Below are 11,738 nucleotides of genomic sequence, written 5' to 3' on the forward strand. Positions count from 1 at the left end.
AAAAAAAGACCAGATTTACTGGCCTAAAGGAGACTGGAGAAACCTCGAGAGTATGGCCCCCAGACACCCTTTTAGCTCAGTGGTGAAGTCACTTCCGAGGTTCACAGTTCCGCCGGGAATTGGACAGCCCCATAAAACCAAACAGGACTAATGAGGCACAGCAGTCCAGGGACAAGGGCTAGAAGGCAGAAGGGAATAGGAAAGCTCGTGAAAGGGAACCCAAGGTTGAGTAAGGACAGTGTTGATGTGTAGTGAGGTTGTTAACCACTGACACAGGAAAACGTGTACTAACTGTTTAATGAGAAACTATTTTGTTCTGTAAACTTCATCTAAAGTAAGAATAGCAGCACAATTGGAAGAGCATAGTCGATGTCACTGAACTCTGCATAGAAATTTTTGAAATGGCGTATCTTTGACTATGTATATTTTCACCAAAAAAAAAAGTCAAGAAGGGAGAGAGTTGACATGTCGTGGGGTTGTTTACCAATGTCATAAAACAATATGTGTACTAACTGTTTAATGAGAAACTATTTGTTCTGTAAACCTTCACCTGAAGTACAATAAAATAAATAAATAAAGAGTGGGCTTTGGGAATGGTTTTAGTTTTGGGCTAACAGAGCCTCCGGAGCCATGGCTTCGAGGGTTCCTCCAGTCTCAGACCATTAAGTCTGGTCTTATTACGTAAATTTGAGTTCTGCACCACACTTTTCTCCTGCTCTGTCAGGGTTTCTCTGTTGTGTTCCCTGTCACGGAGGACATTGGTGGTAGCCGGACACCATCTAGTTTTTCTGGTCTCAGGCTAATGGAGTCTCTGGTTTATGTGGCCCTTTCTGTCTCTTGGGCTAATACTTTCCTTATGTCTTTGGTGTTCCTCACTCTTCTTTGCTCCCAGTGAGTCGGGACCAACTGATGAAACTTAGATGGCCACTCACAAGCTTTTAAGACCCCAGACGCCACTCACCAAAGTGGGATGCAGAACATTTTCTTAATAAACTTTGTTACGCCAATTGACCTAGATGTCACCCAAACCCATGGTCCCTAGACCCCAACCCCGGCTACTCTGTCCCTCAAAGTGTTTGGTTGTGTTCAGGAAACTTCTTAGCTTTTGGTTTAGTCCAGTTGTGCTGACTTACCCTATATTGTGTGTTGTCCTTCCCTTCAGCTAAGATAATTCTTGTCTACTATCTAGTTAGTGAATTCCCCTCTCCCCCCCTCCCCTTATTTTTCCAAGGAAGTGTTCATTTTGATGTATACTTACTACACATTCACCTGCATTTACTTGAGGACTTACTATCAAAACAGAGAAAGTTCAGCTGCCAGAATATCCGGGCTTGTCCCTTCAACCCTTCCTAACATGGTTAATTAGTTTAATTAAGTTAGACGTAGTTTTAGGTAACTGCAGAAAAAAATGAAATTTAAATATATCTTTTCAAGTTTTAGGAGCCCTTGTGGCACAGTGGTTAGGAGCTCGGATGCTAACCAAAATGTCGGCAGTTCGAATCCACTAGCCACTACTTGGAAACCCTAAGTGGCAGTTCTACTCTGCCCTACAGGGTCACTATGAGTCGGAATCAGCTCGAAAGCAACGAGTTTGGATTTTTTTTTTGGTTTTTCAAGTTTTAAATATTGTGCTTTAATTTTAAAAATTCATGAATTCAATGTTTAAATTATATTTTGTGGGTCCTTCATTTAAAGAAAGTTTAATTTAAACCTTAAAGAATCTGCCTTGATCTCATGACGTACACGACTACCTCTCCTCTTTTTTGCTTTCAGTTTCTAAAGGGCTTCACTGAAGACAGAGATAGAGGGCTATGGTTTTGTTTAGTTCTGCCATGGAAAGAAGCCACCATTTTTTTACTGGCAAAGACAAACAACCTTTCCGACGAGGAGTGAGAGGAGAGAAAGGAGACAGAAATGGTGGGGGCCCAGTCTTAGCTGGGAACCATGAGGAGGAATGTGAGGTTCTTACCTTCCAGTTCACAAAAGGGAATATGATGCCCAGAGTGAACAAGCCAAGCATTGGTCCTCCGCACATGCCGTGGATGCTAAGGGCAGCCTGTGGGGCAAAGCAGACCAGATAAAGCCCCTCCCTCCACTGCATCCGAGGTCCACCTGGGACCACTGCTCCCTTCCCTCCTTTGGACCTGGAAAAAATCTTGATCTTAGTCTTGACAGTGTCATTCATTAACCATGTGCTTTCTGGAAGCATTTGTCTCTTCTGGGCTCCTTGGTAGAAGCAGCTTCCCCTCAGAAGGAACTCACTGATTTGTTTATATTTTCTGAATTGTCACAAAGCTTTTTATAATATACCAAAGAAATAGATCTATAACTTAGTTTCATGTCTTACACAGTTGACCAGCTGCTCTAATTTAAACAATTCTATCATTGTGACAATAATAATTATCTGATGCCCTTCCCCGACCCCATCCAGAACACCTCCAGGATGTTGAAGTTTTAAGTTGAGACATTGTGGGGGAGACCATTTGATATTCCGTATTCCAATATATTCCTCCCTGCACTTGTAGGTCTGGTCTCTTTTGGAAAATGAGAGAGTTTAACAAATACATTTCCATATCTGACAGTCTCTAAATTACTCAACCCAATGAATTGGGAAAGGACTTCAATTTAATTAATTTGCTGTCAACATATAGCCTTGTGATACGGTCTCCCAAGAGTCTTGCAAGCACACACATACACACACACACGCGTGCACACACACACACAGAGCTACTCTGCGAGGCAGCCCCATCTTGTTCTGTCAATTCTGAAACTTTGGGGATTTGAGATTAAATGGCTGAGATTGTGATGCTCTAAAGATCTTATAAAGTGGCCTATATGTAGTGTTTGTCAGGTGCTACCTATGTGCCAGATAATTAAGATGAACTATCTAGGCACTCTGGAGCCCCTGGTGGTGCAGTTGTTAAGAGCGCAGCTGCTAACCGAAAGAACTGCAGTTCAGGTCCACCAGCCGCTCCTTGGAAGCCATTTGGGGCAGCTCTACCCTGTCCTATAGGGTTGCTATGAGTCGGAATCCACTCGATGTCAGCCGTATCTAGGCACCCTAGAAAATGATCCCATTTAATCTTCATAATTATCCTGTTTAGTAGATAGCACTAGTCCCATTATACAGATAAGGTAATTGGAGCCTACAAAAAAACTGCTAAAGGTCTACTTCTATTTAGAAAGTGGCAGAGATAATATTTAAATCCCACATTTTTGTTCCTAAACAGCAGTCTATCTTCCTCTCTCTTGCTTGTTATATCTCTCTCTTTTTTTTGAAATATCAAGAGAACAAACCATCACAATGGCCTCTTTTGTTTAAAGAAAAGAGTTCTTGAAAGAATCCAGAACTAACAGGAGATTTGGGTTCTAATCATGGCACTGCCTCACGTAACCAGAGTTTGGTGACTCTCCTGTTATTAACTCACATTCATTCTACTTCAGAGAGTCGTCTTCTTCCTCCATAAAAAATAAAGAGAATGGACCAAAGAGCTTCAAGTCCCCTCCAGCCACAATGTAGCCTCCTGTGTCCAGATGGATGAGCCACAATACATTGTTATGATTGTTTCTCCAGATTAATTTTCAGAGAAGTCAATACTGCAGATAAATTTTTGGCAAGATGGAGGCAGATATGATTAAAGGCATCCTCTTCCCTAAAGTCAATACTTAGTTTAATGCTCTTGGCATTTCCTCTGCTGATGGATGGCGTTAATTCATAGTTTCTGTGGTTGCTTAATTTGGAAGTTAATTTACTAGTTATTATATAGGAGAGTCAATAAGTTAGTAAAATCGTTTATTTCCCCCTGTTGGGGGGGAAATTGACAATCTCCTGCAAAGTCACTAGCCAATATGGATCTTTCAGAGAAAATGCTTTCACATAATAGAAAAAACAAGCATTTCTGATTTTCTATTTATATATAAGTACTTATATATATATACACACATATATATATAAATTAAGCCTGCTTTATTGTCATTAAGCATGTTTAATTGGAAGAAAACTTAAAACTCATCTAGCTGAACCTTCTCCTCAGTGCCCAAATCTTAAAGCCATGCCTGCAAGCAGAGGGCAATGACCAGAAGCATTGCTTTGAGGCTGGTTTTGCTTATCATTCCTTGGACAAGATATTTTGCCTGTTTGTGCTTTACTTTTCTCACTTGTTACTTGGGGATCGTCATACCTGATTCCTGAGGTTGTTGTGAGTATTCAATGCAGGATTCATGAGAAAACTCAGAGTAGTACCTAAATACTATGGAGCATTTGATAACTTCTGAAAATGGTAACTACTATTATTATTACAGCCCTGGTGGCACAGTGGTTAAGAACTACAACTGCTAACCAAAAGGTCGGCAGTTCGAATCCACCAGCCGCTCCTTGGAAACCCTATGCGACAGTTCTACTTTGTCCTATAGGGTTGCTGTGAGTCGGAACTGACTCCAGGGCACCTAACGACAACAACAATTATTATTATCCTATTATTATTAATACTGTTATTACCTACATGCTCTGATTACTAAGACAGCATGTTGGATAGAATGGGCTCTCCCAACGGAAATTCTGAGGAACATTAGTTGACAGGAGATTTTTGCTGATGTTACCTGGCCCCCAGCCCGCAAGTACAACTCTACAGTCACGTATTTAAAGTGATACAAGTTTCTTTACTGCAAGTCTTCCTAGAGCATTGGATGTACTAATGTGTGCTGTGGATCTCTGAGAGGGGAATGCAGCATGCAGCATTTTCCAGACGTCTTTGACCTTGGAATTTTTTGTTTGTTTGTTTGGAGCATTTCCCAGGATGGTGTTCTCCAGAACAACTTTGTAAGGTTCTAGACTAAAATATTGAAAGGGTCTTTATTTAAGGAGCTGAAAGCTGCTTCCCTCCCCTCCACCCAGCACTACCCACAACCACACCAGGTGAGTGTGGTATGGTTTTGTGAACCTGAAATTAAAAACCCGTCTCCATCCCTCACATCTATCGGACTCAATCTTCCTATATGTAAAATCTGAATACGAAAGGAGTTCCATTATATTCATTAGAGCAAAACTGTTTGGGCAATCAAACAGGGGAATGACAACTGCCTTTCTATACCTATCGAAGTCTGATGTGTTCAGAGAAATGAGGGGCTACCTTAGAAATAAAAACCTCTCCTAGGAAACAAAAGATTAAGCTTTCCATTTCTTGTCTACCAGCATCTCCTGAAGTATTTGAACTGTATGGTACACATTTTAACCAATCAAAAAAATGGGGTCAGCAGATCACTCACAACTCCCTTCTAATTATAAGCATCATAATTCCACCTGGCTTTGGAGGAGTCCTTGCCTATTCTGGAGCTTTCCATATTTCATATACAAATAAGCTTAAAATGCAGATATCTCTGGAAGAAAACAATTTGATGATTCACATTCTCACTAAATTGGACATTATGATACTTTCTTAAGAGGAGGTAATGACTGGATAAAGGGGAGAAAGTAATGGAGCACCTGGCATCAGAGGCAACTAGGGAATATAGGTTCTTGAACAGGGAAAATAAACCTAAAACTAAGCAGTTGTACTAAATACAAACCTCACCAACTTGCCAATTCTGCTATATGGAAGGTAGATACCAAAATGCTTCAAACATTGAAAAGAGGTTATGAAGCACGTGTTAAAATTCAAAGTTCGTAACTTCATAGAGAGGACACCTGGTTTCTAGTCCCACATTTGCTCCTATGTAGACTAGTGAATTATCAGGTCACTTAACTCTCCCAGACTCAGTTCCCTGAAACTTAAAATGGAAATAATGGAATCTATGCGAGTGGTCATCAGAAGGATCAAATAAGATACACTGCTCAGTGAACTAGAAAGGATTCTACAAATATCTGTGATTAGTATTCACTCACTCATTCATTTCTTCATTTAAACAATATTTATCAAAAACCCACTCCATGCCAACAAATTTAAAGGGTATTCAAATTGCACAAAGATACAAGAGAGGCTTAGAAGATTGAAGTTGAATTTAATGTTGTTTTGTGAATTGGGTAATTTTTTGGGGGGGGAGGGAGTCAGTGATTCTGGAGACCTGGGTCATAAACCTGGCTCAGCCACTAACTAGCTTTGAGACCTTCAGCATGTCATTTTCACTTTTTTGTAACCATGTACAAAATGAAGCTGTGGAAAGATTACCGTTAAGACTCCTTCCAGTGCTAACATTCTAAGGAACTGGGAGTTGGACGTAAGAGAAGAAGTTCAACTTGGTTACTAGTAGGTAGAGGTGAGTTTGTCTGCAAGCTGCACAAGTCTTTAACTGTGTGACTTTAGGAAAATTACTTCACCCCTTTACTTCCTAATTTCTTCATCTGTAAAATGAGTGCATTAATCATACTACCTCATGGAGAAGTGGTAAAGATTAAATGAAGATACCACATTTAGGACTATACCTGGAACATAGTAAGTGTTCCATAAATGTAATTGTTATTATTATATTTACTATAATGGTTATTATTACTATTTTTATTTCAAAATCATATGTTCTCAGATCTGGATTTTAAGAGGATTTCTGCTTTTATCCCAATGCATCTTGTAACTGAATCCCATTACTAGCTTCACCAGTTTCCCCTTCTGAAAGTAATTTTGGTTGATATTTTACACGTATGTATAATTTGGACGTGGTATCAGTGAGTCAGAGCTTTTGGGTCTCGGAGGAGTAAGCAAGGCGTTAGAAAAGAGAGCGGAGAAAAGATGCTATAATATCAATAGTGTTTTTTCTCTCTTGTTACCTGTACGACGCCCCCCATGAAGGATGCAGCCACAGCCATGGAGGTACATATCACGCCAAACAAGAGACCTGAAAGAAAGGAAATTTGTGACCATCATCCAGCCTGGCTCTGGGGGATTTCTTGAGCCCCCACCCAGAACTATCCCTGGAACAAGCCCTATCAGAAAGGATCTCTGCTGTCAACCCCAGTCAGCCAGCACAAGCCACAAGAGGTCTCTCTCTCAAGGATATGCTTTCCTACATCAAGTAGAATGAAATGGAAGCTATACTCAAGGGTTTTCTTTCCAGGATTCAAGAAGAAAGGCATCATGTGGAAGCAACAAGATAATGTGGAAGGAGCAGTGGTCCGGACTCAGGAAACTAATTCCAGTTCTACCACTCACCAGCAATGAGCTCAAAGAAAAGCTACTAACTTCTTTAGGATTCAGATTGTTTTTAATCTTTAAAGTGGCTAAATGATGTCTACACATGCTACCTCACATGCTTTGCAAATCTGGAAATTTTTTTTTTCTTCTGTTTTTTCCTCAGCACTTTGTTTATACCATCCTTACATTCCTTAGTACATTGTATAATGATTTGTTCGTTTATACATCTATGTCAAAGGACCATGAGGACATTCAGAGTACCATGCTCTGAAGCACCTTGCACAGTACCTCTAGTATCATATGAGCTCACTGAGTGAATCAGTGTATATGTTTTGTCTCCTTTTTAAGATATATATTCTTTTAAATCATCTTAGAAATGCATTGTTTTTTTATAAATCTTTGTTTAAAAATCACCTTGAAAGTCGATTGGATTTCCATTCTAATATAGAACTCAGTGAGAGAGGGAGAGACAGATGGAGAAAGACATAACAATGATAGAAATGGAGAAAAAATGATTTTATTCATTGCTGTTTAAGCCTGTTCTCTCAGCTATATATCCAGCCCATTTCCCAATGTAACTATTAACTCAATTTGACTCAATACTAACCATATGCCAGCCACTTTTGTAGATGCTAGAGCCATGGTAATGCAATGGTTAAGTACTTGGCTGATAAACTGGTGCTCTGTGCCCATAAAGATTACAGCCTAGAAAACCCTATGGGGCCGTTTTACTCTGTCCTATACTACCATTATGAGTCAGAATTGACTCAAAGGCACACCACAGCAACTGCAGTGCTATAAAGTCAGAATGTGATCCCTGATCCCAAAAATCTTACATTCTAGGATGAGACGAGACATAAATAAATGATTTTATCCAACAAATATCAATATGTTAATATATATAAAGCCCTAAGATAGTGTCTCCCCTACTTGTCTCTCAGTTTGTTGTGCTGTGGGGGTTTGCATTTGCTGTGACCCTGGAATATGCCACCAGTATTCAAACACCAGCAGAGTCACTCATGGTGGACAGGTTTCAGCTGAGCTTCCAGACTAAGACAGACTAGGAAGAAGGACCCGGTGGTCTACTTCTGAAAACAATTAGCCAGTGAAAACCTTATGAATAGCAGCTGAAGGCTGTAACAATGGGCTCAAGCATAATAACCACTGTGAGGATGATGCAGGACCTGACAGTGTTTCGTTCTGTTGTACATAGGGTCGTTATGAGTTGGAAGTGACTGCACGGCACGTAAAAACAAGACAGTGTCTGGTACAAACCAAGTACTACATGTTCGTCATTAACATTATTATATTATTTTATTTCAGGTTTAGTACATGATTTTGTTATCAAGAACTTACTCTTCAAATAAGGCTAGCAACCCTTGATGCTCTATATTCAAATTTCTCAATAAGACACAGAGTCATGTGAAAGCTCATAACAATGCTAAAAGCCAAGTGTAATCAATAATCACTTACCAGAATCATAAAATTATTCTGTCTTTGAAGGTAATGGATTAGACTACAGACAATGTTTGCCCTAACTCTGCATTGCTTCATGAAAAAAAAAAAAGAGCTCCATCTGTTTTAAAAAAAAACAGAAAGAAAGAACAAAAGGCTCGTTTTCTCTTTCCTATTGACTTCCCTCTTGCTGGGTCCACAGTTAGCTGCTCAACTGAGTTTAGGCAGCCATCCCTCTGATTCAGGGGTTCTTCTATTTTGTGCTAACTAGATAACTGTTTCAGTTGCTCCCCTCCTCACTAAATCTTTATACCTACACCCAGATTGCAATGAATAGAAACCTGCAAGGCAGGATGTTAGGGGAAATTGGTAGGGAGTGTATGTATACATGAAATATATTGCCGCACAAGCAAAGCAGTGAATATGGGAGGGAGAGAAAGAAACTCTCATGGTATCAACACATGCTGTGAATTTTCCAATGTTACATCAGCTCAGAGGATCAGAAAACAAACAAGGAACGTAGGAGAAACTCAATCCAACAGATCAATGAATATCTGGTGAAAACTGAAAATTATACTGTGAACAATGCCCATCTATCTGTCTATTAACTCTAACCTCATCACCCAAGATAATGAATAGAATCAAGGCAATTCACCTACCCAGTTAGCAAACATGTGGCCAGCATCCATCTCTCTTCATTCAAAGATGTGATTAAATGGAAAAAATAAATGCTATTGCTAGATGGAAGGCTTAATCATTACAGATACGTTAATTCTCCACAAGGAACTGGTTTGAGTTCTTCACAAGAAACTAGCTTGATGCAATCCCACCAGGATTGGGGGAGGGTCTTAGTTATCCAGTGCTTCTGTAACAGAAATACTACAAGTAGGGGGCTTTAACAAATAGAAATTTATTTTCTCACAGTTTAGGAGGCTAGGAGTTCGAATTCTGGGTGCTGGCACTAGGGGAAGGCTTTCTCTCACTCTGGAGAAAGGTTCTTGTCCCTTCTGAGCTTCTGTTCCTAGGCGATCTTCATGTGGCTTGGCATCTCTCTTCCCCCATCTCTGCTTCTTTCACTTGAGTAAGATATTCTGTGACTCAAATGTAACCAGGAAGTGTGATGTGCCATGGGACCGATACGTCCCACATGTGGAATGTGCTTCATGGAACATGGGACTGGTATGTTTTGCTTGCAATTGGCACCCCATTTTTTCAAATAATAAAAAACTACCAGAAAACAATGATTCAGCATCCATTCCATTAGTGAAAAAACATGGCATCACCAAAAAATTCCAAAAAAAAAAACTCTACAAAAGGATTAAAACTATAATTTAATATGAAAAGTATTACAGTGATTATAAAAAATGCTACTGTATTATTAGGCAAGGAATAATTATTCGTTGAGGAGAGGTGTCTGAGAATTTGGTAATAAGGGATTCTTTAAAAAGGAATTTGACTTTTATTAGACAAAGTGACTGACCATAGTGAACAGAAAATCTTCCCATGTAGAGGGATGGATTAATATGGATCTACACATAGCCGAAGCAAGAGGTGTTTCTGTGATGAGTCTAGAGTGTTGGGTGAACACAGAAGAATATCTGAAAATAAGGTCAATGAAAGGTAAGCTAGCTGGTCATTCTTTCCTGGTACTCTCCTGATATCTTTGTAAGTGTGAGAATCTGTACATGAGATTCTTTCATGTATCTCAGTGTGTGTTTGTCCCTGTAAATGTGTCCTGAATAGCATGTACAGGATTTTTACATGTGCCATGTGTACATTTCATGATATAGAACTGAAAGTCTACCAGCTGTACCTACATAAGCCTTTGCTGATCCAGGTGCTCAGCTTGTCGGAGATGTGGGGAAACCAGTTCTTGACAAAATCCTCAAAGGTCACTGTTGCTAAGGCATTGATGCCGGCAGCCACGGTGCTATAAGGAGAGAAAGCAACAACACAGTCCAAGCTAAATAAGGCTGAGCCAGCAGCCTTCCCTGTTATCTAGCGCAGATAGTCCAGCCAGGGCTCTGAGAAAACAGATGGAGATATGTGTCTCTATTCTGGGACTCTAGGTGACCTGCATGGCCTGTTTACTCACTCTTCAAGGTTATTCCTTTGCTAATGCTCTTTCAATTCTTCCACAAATACCACTGAAGTTAGCAGGAAGTAGCAGATAGAGAGACAGAGATATTCAGGCTGCACTAGAGGCAGAAAGTAGTGACTATCCTAACCCAAGAGTCAATACAGTTTGCCATTCATTAATTATTAATTAATTAATGTATCCATTCATTCTTTTATTCATTCTGGGTAATAGGTATACACTGGTGAACAAGAAAGACACCGATCTTATGCTCTACCTAAGGCCAGACATTTAATAACCAAGTATACAATTGATTATAATTGTGAAAATTGTTATGAAAGAAAATACCAAGGTTCTATGAGAGCATGTCCTACAGCGACCTAAAGTGATATGAATTTAGAAGATTCTTCTCTTAGGAAATAACAGTGAAAAAATAGGTATTGATAGGAACCATGCAAAATGGGCAAAAGATGGCCTAGGAAGAAGGGAAAATTACATATAGATGCCTTGAGATGGAAAGGAGTGTGTTACATTTGACAACCTGAAGGAAGACAAGTGTGGTTAGAATGCAATTAACAAAGGAGAAAGGGGCAAGAGATAAGACTGAGAAGTAGGCAAAGACCAAAATCACATAAACACTCTGATATTCTCTTTCCAGCTTTCCAGAATTTATTCCCATGGCTATAAAACTCACTTAGGTGACAGAGCCCCTGGAAGTCTGGGTTTTCTTTGCAGAATAACATAAAAGCTTATTTAATTCCTCATATTAACCAGTAATATTTTACCTAGTATAATAGATGACTGCATTCAATTCATGTAATGCAAAACCACAACTACAAACAAAAGTTTCTGGAAAAGAAAGAAGTTGATGAATAAAGCATCACCAGCTGTTTCTGTTTCATTAATATTCATTAGTTAATTGTTCAATATTAGCTATTATTTATTAGCATCCTCTGGTGCTCACATGAAGACAAGAATTAGCTGTGTCTACTGAATATAAAGCCTAAAACTATAAAGTTCGTAGAAGAAAAAATAGGACCAACACTACAGGCCTTAATACATGGCATTAACAGGATACAAACCAT

General features: G+C 39.5%; 1 protein-coding gene across 1 annotated transcript in view; it reads right to left on the reverse strand.

Annotated features, from left to right (window-relative positions):
* The window catches only part of SLC5A12 (solute carrier family 5 member 12), a 51,563-nt gene that overhangs the window by 9,648 nt on the left and 30,177 nt on the right, over positions 1-11,738 (reverse strand). The window contains exons 9-11 of the mRNA XM_004369726.1: positions 10,394-10,506; positions 6,758-6,825; positions 1,970-2,056 (exon numbers count right to left, since the gene is read on the reverse strand). Coding sequence (XP_004369783.1) covers positions 1,970-2,056; positions 6,758-6,825; positions 10,394-10,506 — 268 coding nt within the window. The remainder of the gene's footprint in view (positions 1-1,969; positions 2,057-6,757; positions 6,826-10,393; positions 10,507-11,738) is intronic.

Source organism: Trichechus manatus, unplaced genomic scaffold (genome assembly GCF_000243295.1).
Source record: "Trichechus manatus latirostris isolate Lorelei unplaced genomic scaffold, TriManLat1.0 scaffold00006, whole genome shotgun sequence".
In the NCBI taxonomy this organism is placed as follows: Eukaryota; Metazoa; Chordata; class Mammalia; order Sirenia; family Trichechidae; genus Trichechus; species Trichechus manatus.